This window comes from Eretmochelys imbricata, chromosome 7 (assembly GCF_965152235.1).
Source record: "Eretmochelys imbricata isolate rEreImb1 chromosome 7, rEreImb1.hap1, whole genome shotgun sequence".
NCBI classification, from domain to species: Eukaryota; Metazoa; Chordata; order Testudines; family Cheloniidae; genus Eretmochelys; species Eretmochelys imbricata.
The window spans coordinates 119,765,709-119,785,403 of record NC_135578.1 but is presented as its reverse complement, the minus strand read 5'-3'; the positions used below and the strand labels follow the sequence as shown (position 1 = coordinate 119,785,403).

Genomic DNA, 19,695 nt, shown 5'->3' with positions numbered 1-19,695 from the left:
GTTCACTCTGTTGAGACTTGATGATAGGGTTCCAGAGAGTTGTCTTAATGTTCAGACCTGAGGCTAAAAGGGCTCAACTAGTCCACAGGCTATGAGATCTGTCACATACCATACTCAGTTCCCTGGGATGCCAGTGTTGGGTGTGGTCATCAAAGCATTTGGACAGTGGATATTATCATGTGCAGATTTATTGGTGTTGCATTGTGTATATGGATCCTACCTGTCCTTCCTTGGCTTACCAGCTATGGTTTACCAGACTGCCTGTGTCCTCCTTAATTACTACACCCCTCCTCCTTGCATCCCTGTAGGAGTGTCAAGCGCTCACCACCACAGCGCCTCCTGCTGGTCATCAAGGAATTGCTCAATTCCAGCACTCAGAGCGCCTCCTGCTGGCCTGGGTCTCTCCTGCCTCAGGCCCTGTGTCCCTCCTGGATCTCAGTGCCCCTTACCCTAGGGTTCTGCCCCACAGCAGTCCCCATGCTCAGGGTCTCCTCTCCCAGTGGAACCCCCCCAACCCTCTGTCCACCTTGCCTCAGTAGCTACTGCCAGTCATCATCTAGCCCCCATTCTCTGGGGCTAACTGCAGTCTGTAATAGCCACTCATCACTAGCAAGGGGGTTGGACCTATGACCCTTGTTAGCCCAGCTGTCTCCCTACAGCCCCAGTACCTCCTTTGGCCTTCAGCAAGGCTTCAGCCTGGGGACTCACTAGGCCAGAGCGCTACAGCATCGCTCAGCTCCAGGGAGCCTATATTTCCAGGTAGCTAGATCCTTCTCACTCCAAGGCTAGAGTGAAACTCTGTCTCCTAGCTCACAGCCCCTCTTATCAGGGCCAACTGTGTCCTGATTGAACTGGCCACACCTGTGGCCAGCTACTCAGCCAGCCTCCCTCAACTGCTCTTAATCCCTTTTCTAATTGGGTCCCAGCCACAGCCCTCTCCAAGGGCTGCTTTTAACCCTTGCTCTCCTGGAATGAGGCAGCCACCCCACTACAATCCCACTCCACCAGATTATTCAAATGAGTCACTACTTCCATAACCAAAGGGGACAGTGACGGTTCCCTGTTTAACCCTTGCCCTGTCAGAGGTAGATGTGGTAAATGAGGGCACTCAGAGGAAATGTCCCCTAAGAAATAATTACTTTTGGTAGCTGAGGCATTAGGTGTTTGAGAATCTCCAGGGTAAGTACTGTAGAGGTTTCTTGCCTCTAGTGTTGGCAAGAGATATGAGATAAATGGGTTGTGTTTGTCCTGTACACCACATGCCTAAGCCGTACATGCCACTCCCTGATCACATATATCACTCCTTGGAGCAAAGTTAGATAACCAGACAGCAACAATGACTGAGCAAAACTTCAGGCTACCAGTTCAATGCCAAACTTAGGGTTCAAACTACTGAAAACATTAGGCTGATAAGGTATCAATTCACCCTGTTAGTGGACATTGATCACCTCACTACTGACTGGTTTCAGAGTAGCAGCCGTTTTAGTCTGTTAAAGAAAAGGAGAGATGCCACAAGTACTCCTTTTCTTTTCACTACTGACTGTCTCTCATGCTCTTTGGCCACAGGAGAGATGAGATATTGATCATCATGCAACGACTGAGGGGCAAATCTAGAGTCAATAGCAAAACAAAACAAGAGTTTTGATAGTCCCCTTGTGCATACTAAGAACTAGACTGTGTCAAATAGGCACAGCCCTGAACTTAGGGCAGGGTCACAGTGCCCCAGGAGGAGAGATTTCACCTGTGCCTCATTTTACCACAGGGCCCTTGCCTGAGTAACATGACGGAGAAGGCTCTTTACTCCCTCCTTCAACTTTATCTTGCACCCCCGTAAGGGGCAGGCACACTCTGACTGCAAATGTCTTTACCCTGACAGGGCAGGAAAAATGTGAATACTTCTGTGTTCTGCTGGGGAACTGGCATCATGTGACACTGCCTTGTCTTTCTCTACCCCTCCCCCCTCCACAGTTTGTGCACATTCAAGTCCTGCTTTGCCTTATGTTTGTGTCAGAGGGACTCACCATAACTATGCATTAAACAGGTTCCAGGAGTTCATCAAGGAGCAGGCCCAGGTGCAGCAACAGCTCCTACAAAGGCTGGTGAGTTCCTGTGAGGCATTTGTCAAGACAGCAATCATGTGAAGCCCAGCATCCATTGTGCCCCCTCCTTTATTAGATTATTTAGCTCCCTCCTTTATTTTCATCTTGAAGTGGAGGGTTCTATCTGTATCAGAGGTGGCTGGAAGCATCAGTGGTGCTTCCCATCCAGAAAGCCAGTGCATCTATTCCCTTGCAGTGACGTAATCGATACAGGAACGTTGCCTTGGGTTCCCCATTTAACTTGAAAAGTCACCTGGTGCGGATTTCCCCTGTCATAGGCAGAACAGGGTAAAGGAAATTAAAAACAGTTTACCAGTGTCTCTTAGTGACTGGGTCAGCATCAGCAGGGCATGGAATAGATTTATGTTAGATGGGAGGCGTGCACTGGGTTATCCATTCTGACCTCCTGCATCTTGACGGAACTATTCACTGCCACTAAAGCCTGAGCCAAGCTTGTCTTGAATATCCCATCCATACTGGTGCTCCAGCTACCTTCCCTGATACATACAGACCAATGGCACTGACTTTTAGGAAGCACCTTCCAGCTAAGGATCTCACAGCACATTACAGACATGATAAGCCTTAATAGCCCTGATTTACTGATGGGGAAGTGAAGTCCAGGAGAGGCAAAGTGAGTTGCCTAAGGTCATGCAGCAAATTCATGCATGAGCCAGGACGAGAATCGCAGAAGATTAGGGGTGGAAGAGACCTCAGGAGGTCACCTAGTCCAACCCCCTGCTCAAAGCGGGACCAACCCCAACCCAATCATCCCAGCCAGGGCTTTGTCAAGCTGGGCCTTAAACCCCCCCGTTCAGGCCTATGCCTCCCTTAATGCCCCACTTATTTCTCTTGCCGTCTCCAGTACTGGCACCAGTTCCTCTGTGAATAAGGCAAACCTACTCTTTGTGTGCCCTGTGGGTTGCTTCCCCTCTGCCTTTACCTTGGATATTTCTTTCCCCCTCCTTTACTTGGTAGCTGGGGGTGTGTGAATTTGCTTCCCGCCCCGCCCTCGCCTAGCTATCGGAGGGAGGGGGGTGAATCTGCTGCTTCCCCCGCCCCCTCGCCTGGTTGGTGGGGTGGAAAAGGGGTAGCGTCTGCAGCTCCTTCCCTTTTAACTTCCCGCTGTGCCCGAGGGGGCGGGACCGACCTGCAGGAGCCCGGGCGGCGTGGGTCGGGATACAGCGCGCGCAGGCGGAGCTCGGCGCCCCGGGTGGCCGAGGCGCCTCTGAGACGGCAGCAATGGCTGGGGAGCGCGCTCGCAGCTTGGGGAAAGGTGGGTGCTGGCCCGGGGGCTGCGCGAGTCCTGGCCGGGCTGTGTGCCCCGCAGGGGGTCTCCCGCTTGGGGGTGGGGGATTGCATTGCATTGCATTGCACCGCACCCTCCAGCTCTGCCTTTCTGGCTGGGGCACCGGATACATACATCCCCCTCTCGCCTTGCTCCCTGCGTCTGTCCCTCCCGCGGGGAGGGTGTCATTTCGTAGCTCCCTGGACGCCTTTTTCTCTCCCCAGGGCCCTGCCTCTGCCAGGGTCTGGTGGGTTGCATTGCACGCACGTCCCCCTCCCCGGATCCGCGTGTGCTCTCTGCTCAGACGTGGGGAGACTGTGCCTGGATCCCTCCCCCACGCCTGGATCTCTGGCCCCTGGGAGGGCTACTCGTGTTTTGCACAGAGCCTATGTCGTCATCTGCCCGGAGGTGACTCGGCTCACTCGGGTGGGAGGCAAGCTATCCAGGAGATCATCCCACTCCGCAGCTCTATAAATGCACAATGTCTGTGATTGTACTGCCCTGGAGAACTGATTCACCCCAGGGCCCTCACCAAAGTAATACAGCCCTATTCTCTCCCGAAGCCCCACTTCAGAAGTGCAGGAGAAGCACCGTTTCCATGCCAGAATTAAGTGCTCTACAAAGAGCAACGGCTACTTTCAGAATCCCTTTTTGTTTCCTCCCCAGGCCACTGGTTGTGGGTTTTTTTGTTTTTGTTTTAAACCTCATGTTAAGAGGAAGCCTGTAATTGTGCAGGTGTGAGCATAGAATAACCGGTGTAACATCTCTCTTGTAGGAAGCACTGTTCCAGGCCCTGTGCCCGAGGGACTGATCCGTGTCTACAGCATGCGCTTCTGTCCCTTTGCACAGAGAACACGTCTTGTCTTGAAAGCCAAAGACATTAAGTAAGATCATATGCTCCAAGGTGGCTGTCTCCTTGGTATTTAAAAGCTTAGGGGCTGAAGCCTTTTTTACTGCTTTCATGTAACTCTGCTGTGTCCTTTGTTAAAGCCACTTTGGCTTACGTATGGTGGTCTTCTATAATTTAGCAAGCTTAACAGGATGAATCAAATAGCTGTCACTCTTGCTACCCATACCTATTTAAAAAGAGACAAACACAAAATCCAGGGAATATTTTAATTTTATTTTAATTTATTTTTTAAAGGGGTGGGGTGGAAGTATAGTCAGTACACAAAACTACTTTTAAATCTCAGAGGGGTAGCCATGTTTGTCTGTATCCAAAGAAACAACGGGAGTCCGGTGACACCTTAAAGACGAACAAATTTATTTGGGCATAAGCTTTCATGGATAAAAAACCCACTTCGTGCATTTTCACTCCATGCATCTGAAGAAGTGGGATTTTTTTATCCACGAAAGCTTATGCCCAAATAAATCTGTTCATCTTTAAGGTGTCACCAGACTCCTCATTGTTCTTACTTTTGAATGTTTCCCAGTCAGCTGTTGTGGGGTTACATTCAAATCTATTTTTTTATTGAAAATATTTTCACATTGCCTGCTGCTGTGGGAAAGGCCTGCCCAAACAAATGGGACACTGAGGAAACTAACTGCATCAAAGGTACAAAGTAAGCTAATTAGAAAACCCCCAAGCAAAATTTTTTCTTTTTCCGTGGTAGTAATGTTGGGTTGTCTTTGTAGCAATGGCAGAAAAACCTTATCTCAAGTGTGAATTTCATCTTTTTTAATATCTTTACCTAATGGAAATTGAGCAGCAAAAATGCTGGAAAATGTAACCCTTAGCATGAACACTCGGTATGCATTTTCTCTGGCTTACAATTCATTAAAATATAGCCTACAATAGTATGTTAGTGGTTTCTATGGTAAATGTACTTGTGTGTGTTCATGGTTTCTCTTTTTAAAAATGTTCCATTTCTATAGCTTCCTCTAGATCCTTTGCTGAAGGAACTTTATCAACAATAGTGCCTTTTCAAATAGGGAAGTATTTATTCCTTGTTTACAAGTGATTAAGTAATATGACTAAGCTTGCAGTTAGTAAGTAATATGACCTCTACTGGATTGCTGATTCACTCATGGTCTAACCACACCCTATAGGTCAGCACTGGATTTCAAATTCTTATTGGTGGAGCACACACCAATCACACTGCAGTCTTTCTCTGACTCTTTCAGAGAACCAAATGTAGTAAAGCTCCACATCAATCCACCTGCCTATTTTCCTATACATAAGGCAACCCAAGTAACTTGGTCTCTTCTGATTTCCCCCCCACGGTATTGTTTTAAATGTGGTGGCTGCTCCTTGCATAACTGGTGACGATTGTCCTTTGATTGGAGTCCAGCTATGTTGAGTGGAAATATAGTCACTGGTGTCCCTAGGCATGTGCAATCCTCGTGATCTGATATCTGAATCTGTGCTTGGGAACCTTTTTGAGAACAGATTATTAGTTAATAGTTTCTTTGTAGGCAGTGTAGTTGTAGCTGTGTCAATCCCAGCATATTAGAGAGACCAGGTGGGTGAGAAAATCTCTCATTGGACCAACTCCTGCTGAGGAGGGAGAGCGAGAGAAGCTTTTGAGCTACACGGTGCTCTTTCTGTGTGGCTCAAAAGCTTGTTTCCAGCCGAGCAGCTGGTCCAATGAAAGATCTTACCTCACCTACCTGGTCTCTCTAATATGCTGGGACTGACACATATTAAAAAATAGTTTCTTTTTGGCAGTTAAATCACACTAGTAGCTTTGTATACATAATTATCTAATGCCTAAATAACACAGCTCTTTGCGGTACAGAACTTACAATTTAAGATTGTGGTCCTGTAAGCTGCCATGTGCATGCATCTTGTGGAGTCACCAAAGTTTTTGTTGGGCTCTGCATTGGTGCGGGGGTTTCTGTCAGAACAGTTTGCGGGATCGGGTACTGCAGGATCATTCCGATACAAGGCGGCCAAAGGGGTTGGGGCGGGATTCTGGCATCAGATAATAAATTTCCCACTTTAGGGTTTGTCTATATTTAAATCTGTTCGTTGCAATGTTGTTTAACCTGTTAGCTGACATGCTTAATTGGAAACTCCACAAAAGTTTGTTCCGGGAGACAGGTACATGGTAGTACGGCCACTCCATAAATGTTCATTCCCATTACAAGTAGTTTAATAAACTCAAGCAATTAAACTGACTTCCAAAAACCTCAAGGATATGCAACCCTGAGTGAGTGTTTGTTTTTTTTAAAAAAAAACAAACAAGCCCAACCTTGTCTGCTTGGCTTTGGTATTTTAGCTTTATCATACTGCCTCTTAGACTACCTATTCCTCTTTCTAACTTGTGGCTAAGACAGTTTCCCCTCCGTTCAGTGTAAGGTCAGAGTAAAATTCTGTTGCAGGTTTCAGAGTAACAGCCGTGTTAGTCTGTATTCGCAAAAAGAAAAGGAGTACTTGTGGCACCTTAGAGACTAACCAATTTATTTGAGCATAAGCTTTCGTGAGCTACAGCTCACTTCATCGGATGCATACTGTGGAAAGTGTAGAAGATCTTTTTATACACACAAAGCATGAAAAAATACCTCCCCCCACCCCACTCTCCTGCTGGTAATAGCATATCTAAAGTGACCACTCTCCTTACAATGTGTATGATAATCAAGGTGGGCCATTTCCAGCACAAATCCAGGGTTTAACAAGAACGTGGGGGGGATAGGAAAAAACAAAGGGAAATAGGTTACCTTGCATAATGACTTAGCCACTCCCAGTCTCTATTCAAGCCTAAGTTAATTGTATCCAATTTGCAAATGAATTCCAATTCAGCAGTCTCTCGCTGGAGTCTGGATTTGAAGTTTTTTTGTTGTAATATCGCAACTTTCATATCTGTAATCGCGTCACCAGAGAGATTGAAGTGTTCTCCAACTGGTTTATGAATGTTATAATTCTTGACATCTGATTTGTGTCCATTTATTCTTTTACGTAGAGACTGTCCAGTTTGACCAATGTACATGGCAGAGGGGCATTGCTGGCACATGATGGCATATATCACATTGGTGGATGTGCAGGTGAACGAGCCACTGATAGTGTGGCTGATGTTATTAGGCCCGGTGATGGTGTCCCCTGAATAGATATGTGGGCACAGTTGGCAATGGGCTTTGTTGCAAGGATAGGTTCCTGGGTTAGTGGTTCTGTTGTGTGGTATGTGGACACTTAACTTTCTAAACTACTACATGCCACAAGGGGCCACAGCAATGGTTCCCTTAACCCACCCAGCAATATTGTTAACCTATCCAACTGTACTCTTAGCCCAGCAGAAGCAGCTGTCCTATCTCGGGGCCTCTCCTTCTGCCCCTCCACCCCCACAAACATGATAGAGTTCTGTGGTGACCTAGAATCCTATTTTCGACATCTCTGACTCAAGGAATATTTCCAACATACCTCTGAACAACATACTAATCCACAGAGACCTCCCTACCAACACTACAAAAAGAAGGATTCTAGGTGGACCCCTCTTGAAGGTTGAGACAGCAGACTGGACTTCTACATAGAGTGCTTCCGCCGACGTGCACGGGCTGAAATTGTGGAAAAGCAGCATCACTTGCCCCATAACCTCAGCCGTGCGGAACGCAATGCCATCCACAGCCTCAGAAACATCTCTGACATCATAATCAAAAAGGCTGACAAAGGAGGTGCTGTTGTCATCATGAATAGGTCGGAATATGAACAAGAGACTGCTCGGCAGCTCTCCAACACCACTTTCTACAAGCCTTTACCCTCTGATCCCACTGAGAGTTACCAAAAGAAACTACAGCATTTGCTCAAGAAACTCCCTGAAAAAGCACAAGATCAAATCTGCACAGACGCACCCCTGGAACCCCGACCTGGGATAGTCTATCTACTACCCAAGATCCATAAACCTGGAAATCCTGGGCGCCCTGTCATCTCAGGCATTGGCACCCTGACAGCATGATTGTCTGGCTGTGTAGACTCCCTCCTCAGGCCCTACGCTACCAGCACTCCCAGCTACCTTCGAGACACCACTGACTTCAAGAAAGGAGAGAGGTGGTAAATCAATGGGGATTTTTCCTGGCTCTTCTCTCCCTTTACTCCTAGCTAACCGACAGGAGGATATTGAGGCAAACACTATTGCTTTCTTTGAAGTTACTGGAGTAGGCTGACAAAACTGATCTTGCTCTGTCTTAAACTCTTCAGGCATGAAACAATCAACATCAATCTGAAAAACAAACCTGACTGGCTCTTTGAGAAAAATCCCTTTGGTTTGGTACCTATTCTGGAGACCAGCAAGGGTCAGCTGATCTATGAGTCTCCAATCATATGCGAGTATTTGGATGAAGCATATCCTGGGAAGAAGCTTCTACCTGCTGATCCTTATGAGCGAGCATGTCAAAAGATGCTCTTGGAAAGATTCTCCAAGGTACAGTGTGATCAGGAGGGGGCGGTGTAACCTCCTTCAGGGCTATGCACAATACTAGTGCTGCACTGTAGACATTTCTTTTCACTTTTAAGGATGGATCTTGCTTCCTAGTAAAATCACTCTTCTAAATATAATAGAACCACTTACCATTCGCTAATCCAAAATGCTGCTAAGCTATCTGCATCTCTGTCAGCATTTGAAAGACAGAAAAAAGGAACACGTGAGGTGAAAGCAGGAGATCTCTTAAGCTTGTTGACTCTCTATAGGACTGGGTGCAGAATGGGGAACCTGGCATTCAGTTTAAGGGGGTTAGCAGATCAGCTTTAGGGCTGGTCTCCTGTCCCTGTCCCTCCAGAGAGCTCTAATGTGCTGTGTTCTAACTGCCCCATATAAACCGAGCTGGCATGCTCTGAAAGGTGCCTAGTTTGCATAATATAGTCCTGTTTCAAATTACATTGAACATGAATGAGGTACCTTTTGGAATGCACCAGCAGGGTCTACGTGAGGCAACTGGAGCACTCTATAAACCACACCTCTGTGGTATGCTTTGCTGTACCATTATAGGCAAAGATGGCAAACTGGGTAAATGCTTGCATCAGTGCCATTCTCAAATCCTTCACTCTAGGGTAATTCTTCAAAGCATGGGTCTGTAAACTGTTGAAAGCCAAAAGGAAGCTTTACAAATATTATCCAAGTTTATTCTGTTATTTTATTGTAACTCATGCCAATCCCCTAACTTCTCTGGCAGGTGCCAAATGACAAAGTTCTTGAAGATATAAATGTCTAAATCTGACTGTCCCTTAATATCTTTTCCTATTAACATGTATTGGAATTTCAAAAGCATCCTTAGAATGTCAAAATTTGCATTTCACCATTTTTATTGCTGGTGCTTTTTTTGGCACCGTAGGCAGCTTGAACAATGGGAAGACTAGTGAGTTTCCCTCTTCTGATTCTTCTGCACTATTATAATCCTTCAGTATTAGCATTTTAATTCTTTTGCAACCTGTATTTTCTCTGAAACCTAGAGAACACTTCTGTCACTATTAGGCTTGGTGTGGTGTGTGTTTTTTAAGCAAAACCTAAATTTAAGTGCTAAAGCCCAGATCCTGAAAAGCATTTAGGCACCCAACTTCCATTGATTTCAGATACCTTTTAAGGATCTGGGCTGAAGTGACTTGTGACTATCCCTGTAATGAGATAAAACCTCCCTTCTGCAAGGAGGTCAAGCTCTCCGTAATGTTGTTGTCTTTTCTGGTTTGTTCAGTTACCACCTCTAGCCTTAAAACATCTCCTGGCAGTTAAAAATGGGGAGGACAGTTCAGCGCTGAAAGCGGAGTTAATTAAGAAGCTTGGCGAATTTGAGAAGGTAAGAAACAGTCCTCTCTGGGACTGAACGAAACTACCAAACCTATGGTAAATGGGAGTCCTCTTCTGCTTGCATGCACTGGGCTGGCTGTCTCACTTGGAAAGCCTTGAGAAAGGGAGGAGACAGGACTTATTTCAGAAGTTCTAACTATGAAAAATGAGTAGTCCTGTAGTTTACTCCCCTCACACTGATATGTGGCATAGAAAACTCCAACATCTAAGCATGGCAAAGTTTAAACTAGAGCTGAATTTTGAACTCCATAGTGGACTTCGTAGGGGATTTTGTTCCACACCCTTCTCAAGTGCTAGCTACCTCTGCTGTTTTATGTCTACCTTGCCCTCCTAGGACAGAAGGAGGTCTTGCAGCAAGTTTGAAGAACATTCAGACTGGGTTGTTATAACCTTCTCTGGTATGTTAGCATGTCCACCTGACTGACAATGTTTCTTCTTTGCTGTTACTGAGATGAGTACAACAATATTGGGGATGAAGTTGTTGACCCTCAGTTTATTTTAGGGTCTGGCCCCCTCTGTCCAACTACAAGCTATTATCCTTTCTCCCTGCTCATTCCCATGGAATATAATCCCTCCCCTGTAGATGTGGTGGTTAAGGTACTTGAATCCTGAAGCTGGTGAGTCCAAGTCTCCCTTGATCTCACACTCTAATTCACCGAGCTGCAAAACAGGTACCTGGTTCATCCAGTTAAGGCAGTCAAAGGTGGCTGGATGTGATCCTGGCCACATCACTCCCTTGCATGCTGCTGGCTATAAAGCTGATGTGCCTTCACTATATCACTCCGATGAGCCATTGGGTTGGGGGACTCTGATTGCAAAGATCCAGCTATGGGCCATGTTCTAGTCCAATCGTGTACCTCCATCAATGTCCAGGGAGCTGCGACAGATCTATATTGGAGATCTATATTGGATCTAGAGTTTTGGATCTATATTGGAGATTTAAATTCAGTTTTTTACTTCAAGTGCTGTTTTTTGTTAACCCAAACCACTGCCAGGTCATTGTTTGAATAAGATGTGCTGATACTTTCCCTCCATCTGCGGTGTGACTCTTTAAAATGTAGTTGTTTGAATGAACAACCTCCTTTACCTCTTTGGAGAGAGGCCCATGATCTTCTAGAAATAAAGCAACCAAAAAACTATCTGGTCATCTGATCAGGCGGCAAAGAAATGACCATGTTCAAAAGGAAAAAAAAATCCTACTCTGTCCTCCTTGAGCAAGAAGCAGCATCTTGGCACACTGCTCCTCTGTTGTGAACCTCTCATAGCTCCGGCTACAGTCATCTCCTTCCCTTTGCTGATGGTTTTAACTTCAGCCAGTTACTTTGGTGTGGCTGACACTAGAGTATCCCTGTCCCTCTGATACCTCTGTCTAACTTGTTAGCTATGCTAACCCCCCACTACCAAATGCTTCAAACACAGAGTTCCTCTCAAGTTAAAGCCTTTCATCTTTGTGTAGCTGATCAGAGTCAAGAGCTAAGGTACTGGCAGGTGACATTGTCTGGTTCTTGGGGGAGGCTGCTTCCTAGGGGACTTCTTGCAAGACAAATACACTGAGAAATAAAAAACTAAGCTTCCCTTTCCCTCCCATTTACAATCCTGCTGCAAGATACCTGCTGCTGCAAAAGACTTTGAGAGATCCTGAGGGATTTTCTAGATGTATATGGACTGGCAGGTAATGGGGAGCCCCTCTCTCTGTTGCAGTGGCTTAAATCCCAGTCTGACCTATAGAAGATAATGAGGATCCAGCCATGCAAAATCAGTTCAGCCTGTTCCAAGAGCTGTTAGCCAGAGAAGCATGAAATGTATTGAAATGTCCTGTGTCCTACTCACTGCTGTCCACCAGAGGGAGCCATGGTCACATCTTTATGAAACTGCTAACATCTGCAGAAAGAGAGTACTTGTGGCACCTCAGACTAAAATTTTATTTGAGCATAAGCTTTCATGAGCTACAGCTCACTTCATCGGATGCATGCCGTGGAAAATGGAGTTCCCTGGGAAGCCGTTTCCCACAAGAACCAGACAACGTCACCTGCCAGTACCTTAGCTCTTAACTGTGATCAGCTACTCCAAGATGAAAGGCTTTAACTCGAGAGGAACTCCGTGTTTGAAGCATTTGGTCGTGGGGTGTTAGTGTAGCTGGCATCCGATGAAGTGAGCGGTAGCTCACGAAAGCTCATGCTCAAATAAATGTTAGTCTCTAAGGTGCCACAAGTCCTCCTGTTCTTTTTGTGCCTACAGACGAACACGGCTACTCCTCTGAATACTAACATCTGGTTATTTTCTGTCCGGCATCTGGTGACTGAAGCAGCTCCTCAGATGTTTGCTGATTGATGGTTTACGGCTTTAAATAGATCGCTGGCATTTCCCCTCCTCCTCCCCACCACAAATAAGTGGACTCTTAATGTCTGCTTTACATGGACAAGAAGTTGGTATTTTAAGGTGTCAGAAAAAGCCCCCCCGAGTGCTAGCTCTGTTTCTGATGATGACTTGTACTACCCTAGCGTGTAGGCGTTCTAGTCACGGAGCAGGATCCCGTTGTGCTACGTACAAACGCTACCAAACTCCTAAGAATGTCACATGTAAGATCTTGTTTGTGGATAAAGCATAGGTGGGTATGGGGACCTTACTGCAAATGCAGGTCAAGTACTTCAAGATCCTACCACAGTAGGCCCTGGAGAATGGTAAAGTGCTTTTCAAACATCTAGGTTAGCCTCTTCTCTCTCCTTTGAAATTGGGGATTGTCACCAGTTTACAGGTGCAGCAGCAGAGGCATGTTCCAGTCCATTTACACGGCACTTGTTTTTAGAAGTGTGTATAGTGTGGACCAGTTTTGCAATAGGAAGAATGCATCCCCCCTGCTCTTCTGAGGTGGAGGACTCCGCTCTTGTGTCTGAGGATGGAATCTGGCACAGGTTTTAGCATGACAATGGTCTGGTAGAATTGCATTCACAAAGCTACCTCAACTTGGGGATGCGGTGAAAAAAGAAATACAGCTGAAATCTTTATGCCCTTGTTCGACCAGTCTTAGGGTGCAGCTGAAATGTTTATTTAACAGTTTCAAAACACACAAGGCACCAGGGTTGCCATATCTGTCTTGGTGCCTCCATATCAGAATAGCTAGTTGACAAGTTAAAACAGTCTCTAACTGCCACCTGGATCCTGAGAATATTGTTCAGGGCTCGTACGTAATTGCCAGTCCAGATTGTGCATTTGAGCTAGAATAGGATCCAGCTCTCAGCATGTAAAGAATCCAAACTCATATTGGAGCTGCTCTAGTGACTGACTGGCCCACTAAGAATGTTTAATTTAGGTAAGGAGATGCCAGTTCTGCCTCCACTCTCTTGTTCATCTCCTCCCTGGCTCCTGCTTTGCAGTATAGCATGTTTTGGGGGTTTTTTTGTAAGGGTTTTCCATGTAACTAATTTTTAAATATGAAATACTGCATCTTGTCCTCAGATTTTAGCTGGCTGCAAGACTGTGTTCTATGGTGGGGACTCTGTGTCCATGATTGACTACATGATCTGGCCTTGGTTTGAACGACTGGAATTCTTACAATTGCCGGAGTAAGTGCTTGAATGTTTTATGGATCTTACACATTTTCAAGTGGTGCATTACAGCTTCTAATTAACTCTAAATTACCCCAGCCAGGAACGCTGCTGCTTAGCGTGAATGGAATGTGTAAATTCTCCAGACATGAACAGGGCCGCGTAATGGGCCCTACTTGGGGAGGGGGCAAGAGGGTCTGCTGTATTTCAGTAACATATAACAGCCCTTTGTAATGGACCAGGACTCCATTGTGTAGCACTGTATAGACTGAATAAAAATAGTCCCAGAAGGCATCTTACCCTATTGAAACCAGCTCTCCCAAAGTTAAGGCCTGCTCGTAATGGAACTAACCACAAAGAGAACCTGCCTCTGTCTTAGGTGTTTGTAGTGCACCCATTACCACAGTATCTGAGCACCTTACAACTATTTTTTAAAATACGTTTATCCTCACAACACTCCTGTGAGGCAGGGAAGTTCTGTGATTCCCATTTTACATATGGGGAGCTTCGTGACTTCCCCAGAAAGTGTGGTAGAGCAGGGAATTGAACCCAGTTCTCCCAAGTTCCAGGCTACCCCCCCCCCCCCCCTTCCCCAATCCTTCATCAAAGATGCAAGGAGACCCTAGGATCTGAAGTCATTACCTCAGGCACTGAAAGCAAGGGCCAAAGCCACCAAGCGGCTTAGCTTCTCCTGTGCTATCACTTGGGCCGTGCAGGTAAAGAAGAACAGTGTTCGTGGCATCATGGCCTTATTCCAGTTTAGGGAAAGGGGTTCTCCCCAAAAAAAAAAATCTGAGCGTAAGAGCTGAGATCCCTGTCAGATAGGGGATGCTGTGCAGAGGCAGTATTAGGCTTTTAGTATGAGCAGACTTGGAAATTGCAAACTCATGTGCAGGATACTCAGGGAGGTCATTTGGGAGGGGGAGCTAAAAATACCCGTTGAGCTCGCTCTCCTGCAGTAGAGCTGTGTGCTTGCTGCGTGTGGATTTCAAGCCATCTGGCTGTGCCTGATCTCGCAAGCTCAGGCCATGTCTTTTGGGGACCATATTGTATCACTGTGGGCCAGGGATTGCATCCGATGAAGCGAGCTGTAGCTCATGAAAGCTTATGCTCAAATTTGTTAGTCTCTAAGGTGCTACAAGTCCTCCTTTTTCTTTTTCCAGGAGGGAGGGCTATGACAGCTCCTCCAGGAACCAAAAGCAGTGCGGGGTGATTAAAGTGAAGTACAGAGGGGTTTGCCTACCAAGTGCCCTAGGGGGAGGCTTGCATATACTGGCTGAAACTGGGTGTTCCAGAGATCAGTGGACAAAGAAAGGGCGATTGATATAAAAAGGCTGTTTAAACTGACTTAGGGCCGCCTTTCTGATCCAGCAAATGGACAAGGCCACCTGCTCCAAGGTGGGGCCCCAACTCTTGTGGAAGGGTTGGAAAGACCAATTTGGCCTGCTAAGGCCCCTTGGACTGATGGGTAACTCCTGGGATGTCTGTTCAGTGATTTGTGTGGGTTCCTCTCTGTTCTCTCCTTCCCCCACCCCAGGTAATGTTTTACCTAAGAATAAATCTCCTTGCTTAGAGTGAGCTGTGTGGTAACTTGGGACTTCTGACAATACACTGTTCATAGCCCTCTGAGAGAAGGCCACGCACAGGCACTGGCCTATAGCCCTAGTTAGCCTGTCTGGCTATCTCAGTGTAAGGCAGGAAGCTGTGCAGCCTTAAAAACCCCGCAGTCAGATGGGAGTGGGCCAGGGTCCCTGCCCAGAGACTGGTGGTGGCTGGAGACCTGACTGCACATGCCCCGAGTGGACAATGGAGTGGGGCATACAGGTGCAATTACCCTGAAACTGACAATAAAAAGTCACTGGCTAGTGGTGACCTAAACTGTGTAAGTTGTTTTGGCCAACAGGATTTATGGGAAGAATGGGCTCTTGGATTGGCACGAAGTGGGGTGTATTGGGATGGGGTCACGGACCTGCAAAACACACACACACCCCAATGTAATGTGAATATCTTCCACTCCAGCAAAACAAATGCTGCAGTCAGTGCAGGATCACGCACTCTCTGGGAAGGGTGAGGGAGTAATCCAATGTCTAAAGGATGGTAGGTACATCACACAAGGATTATGCTTCTCTCTTAGAGTAGGAGCTTCCACAAGCAGTGGCTATTCACCCTTGGCTATATAAAGAAGACTTGATAGCCTTAAAGGGCATGTCTACTCTGCATTTTAAATTCGTGGCAGCAAGCTTCAGAGCAGGGGTCTACAAAGTTGAGTCTACGCTATGGCACACTAAACATCTGTGTTGCCGTTCGGGCTCTGAAGCCCAGGGATGGGAGTGGGTAGCCTGGACATCTGCACAATGGCTTGTCGTGCCAGAGCATAAGCCCATGTCTGTAGACCCAGGCTTGGAGACTCAGTGCAGTGTGATTTGAAATGCAGTGTAGACGTAGCTAGAGATGCCCTTCTCTCTGCTCTCTCTGGCCTAAAATGTATTTCTTCTGTCTGTTTGGAATTTAACCTTGTGGGAGGGAGAAGGCAAAACAAACAGGAACATAGAACCTCATTAAATGTGCAGCTTTCTTGATGTCCTCCCAATTTCCCCTCTGCTCATACAAAGTTTCTTTCCTGTTCCCATAGCTGTCTGCAGCATACCCCGAAGCTCAGGCAATGGGTGGAAGCCATGAAGAAGGATCCTGCCGTCAAGGCTACGATGACTGACGCACAAACACTCAAAGGCTTTTTTGAGCTGTATGTGAAGAACAGTCCTGAGGCATGCGACTATGGGCTGTGAGATGAGGGTGGGCATATCCCTGTCACAAATATAGCTTCTGTTTTCTCTGGGCACCTGCAGTTGGCTGGGATGGTGCAGTTGTGTGCTTGCATTTTAAAATGGGAATAAATCTGTGTAGGAAAGAATGAGAAACCTCCTGTGAAGTCCCATCCCTCCTGGTGGGTGGAGGGAGTGCTGGCCTCAGGCAGGAGATGGGAGGTCACTAGCAGTTGTATGTATGTAACCCTTCACAATCTCTGTCCTCCTCATTTGTAGAGAGTGATGCCTGTTTGGTTGCTTTATGATTTGGTTTTTGTGATTCTGGTACTTGAACAATAGAGGAGGAAATCTTTTAAATATGCTAACTCCTGCCCTCATTTGGCTGAATGCTGCACCCTCAGAACTGGATGGGCATGAAATCAGTGCTTCATGTGTCTGTTCCCTGAAGCCCCTCTCCCATGACAAAGACAATGGAAGAGTGAGCGATCAGGAAATGACTTGGGATCCATTGTCCAAAGCAAGTTGCTCTCTACTGCCACTGCAGTTTGCCGTCAAGATCCAGGTGTCTGTCTAAAGGCTACAAGGTTTCATAGTCCAAGTCTCACAGAGGAATATTTCAGACCTGGAAGCATTTGAAGTTTATGAATCCACCCTCAAGAAGGTAATAGTGGAAGAGGAAAATACAGCTACAGTTTTTAATTTGGGTAGCATCGTCTAGACCTACAGGGCTCTAACCTGTTCTCTGTTTGTTCTTTCACTTTATTTTAGGCCTTCTAACCTCCACAACCAGGTAGGCCTGAGCTGGTGCAGACAATGGTAGCAGTGTCACAGTCTACACTGTGCCCATGATGTGGTCTGGTTTTGTCTAGAGTCCAAAACTGCACATTCACCAATCAGGCTGGAGGTGAAGTCCAGTGAACTGAGCTGTGCCGGGTCTACCCATGGGGCTCTGCTTCATTCTAATTTCTTATCAATATGGAAGGAGTGAATATGAGCTGACCTTCCCTGCTCCTAGTTTAAGTAGAACAGTGCTTCACAATACAGGTACCATTAAACCCACCTTCAGGGCTGCCCCAGACTAGGCATACTAGCAAGGTGCCAATACCAGTGGGCTTTCATTTGGAGAAAACAGCCCTGTGCCCAGGAGAGACCAAAGGCACTTTCTCAACTCCTCTTTCCTGTTCCACCAACCTGGATTTTCGCCATTACTTTCAGAAAAGCTGGATGGATGAATGAATTACAGTGAGCTGTTACTTAGCTAGTAGTCTACCTTTGATCCCTTTGTCACTAGGTGGGACTAGAGGGGACTAGTACCTGTGGCCCTAGCTCAACATATCATTAATCAAATTTCAGATTTGAAATTTCAGATTTCAGGTGTGTGGGAGAGGAAACAGTCCTAGATTTCCAAGCAACTCAACTTCCTTACTGCAGTGACTTGCTTGTACCCAGACAAGTCCTAGTCACTGGTTCCAGTGCAGCTGCTGTTGTGCATTATGTTGCATTGGCACTTGTAGAGTTTTGCATCTACAAAGAGCTTTATAACTGTAATTTCCACCATAGGTGGGAGAGGCAAGTTATCCCCATTTCTCAGCTAGAGGAAACTGAGGTGCTGAGAAATAAATGACTGGTAGTCCAAGCACAGGGTTGATTAGAATTCTGGCACCTAAATCTAGTGCCCTTACAAATAGTTAGAAAACCAGTACTATTTCTACCTATCAACTCATCAAAGCTCAAACTCCTGAAGGTTAAACACAAGCATTGTTAGCTCTTCTAGTCTAGAGAGGTTCCCAGAAGGGCTCTCTGTAAGCATAACTACTACCAGATGTCTTCTGGGGGGAAGCTATATGCTGTACTTACAGTGAAAAATTATAATGGGGCATACTGCTTATCTCTAGCTTCTGTGAGCCTCTACATTGAAACGTCCCTTCCTGTAAACTACACCTGCTTCAGCTGGTGTTGGTAAAATGTGTCACCTTTCCAAGATTAACTTTACCAGTGCAAACCCCAAACTGAGTTACATGAAACAAACTAGAGTGATTAAGCTGGAGAATGGGGGGCGGGGGGGACAAAAAAACAAGCAGATCAAATTTTTGGAGATCCAAAAGCAGTGAGACAATTGGTCAGCTATATCGGACAGTTTCTATGGGTACCACCGCACTGTGGTGAACTGTTCTGGTGTTTAAGTGAATCACTGTTGTGCTGGAATCCCACACAAGATGTCTCAGGGCTGCTCCAGGGAAGAAGTCTTATTGCTTTTTCCTAATGTACTCTACCCTGACATAGAGAACTTTTCACCTTTTGGGCCAGAGCAAGAAGTGATGGAATGATGGTGTAAGTTACAGGGTGGTATGTGGGTGTGCTGTGCAGAAAGGTGTGGTGGGAGTAGTGACCCATAGGCCCTTCTGTAAGTAGTTTCCTGCAACACACACACACTCTACCATGAACCTCTGTCCCCTCAGAGTTTGGCAGATGTATAACTGTACTGCTATGTACATCCATTGCATGGGGTTGTTTATGCCACTTTCAGCTTTTACCTAGATCAGAAACATGGGCTTGGGTTTTTCATTTCTGCTGTTTCTCTTTTAGTCCGCATGTTTTTTAAACACAGCTTGGGGTGCCTTGAAAAACTGTCCCCTCTGTAACAGCTTTCAAGAGATCTCACAGTCGTAATGAAATAGTCACGGAGCAAGCCCTGCAATTAGAGCCCCATTTTCCTTTCTGTTCAGGGGAGCTTTCTGCTTACACAGAACTTCTCAATTACCACACTGTTGACTGTAAGTGGAAAATGCTGGGTTTCCAAAGTAAGCATGACATCCAAGAAACCGATGCCTGCAGCCCCTCTGGGAACAGGCCATGCCTGCTACTCTGCTTCTGACCTCAACTGTCTTGGTGCCAAACATGGAGCATCTCAGCCAGGCTAGTTGTCCAAATAATTTCCCCCAACCTCTCAAACACCCACTCCTGTTAAAAACTGGTCAGGGTATTCTCAGACATTAAGAAACTTCCAAACTAAAGGCCTTGACTTTAGCCTAACAGTTAATCGCAGGGTTGGGGTTTTTTAGCCTTCTAGAATCTCCTTCGTCTCCTGTCCTAGGAAGTTGTCAGAAGCGTTGAGCATATGCTAGAGAGAGCATGCTAAGCCTTAGCTCCTTAGCGCACACTGCAGTCTGTGGCTGTGTCTAAAAGCACCACCTCGCTCCATGGTTTTTGTGTGTGGATGGGACTTGAGCTAACTGCGGGGAAGACAAGCCCCAGCTGTGATGCTGCCAT

General features: G+C 46.3%; 1 protein-coding gene across 2 annotated transcripts; it reads left to right on the top strand.

Moving 5' to 3' along the window:
* Positions 1 to 3,214: 3,214 nt before the first annotated feature.
* GSTO1 (glutathione S-transferase omega 1) lies at positions 3,215 to 16,782 on the top strand. 2 transcript variants are annotated; one of them, XM_077823217.1, is made up of 7 exons: positions 3,215 to 3,372; positions 4,160 to 4,268; positions 8,516 to 8,738; positions 10,003 to 10,104; positions 12,354 to 12,410; positions 13,572 to 13,678; positions 16,293 to 16,782. In XM_077823217.1, exons 1-7 carry the CDS (start codon positions 3,339 to 3,341, stop codon positions 16,444 to 16,446), a joined length of 786 nt encoding a protein of 261 aa, XP_077679343.1. In that variant the 5' UTR covers positions 3,215 to 3,338; the 3' UTR covers positions 16,447 to 16,782. The 2 variants fall into 2 exon arrangements, with proteins under 2 accessions (XP_077679343.1, XP_077679344.1); XM_077823218.1 differs by lacking the exon at positions 12,354 to 12,410.
* The last annotated feature ends 2,913 nt before the right edge of the window (positions 16,783 to 19,695 follow it).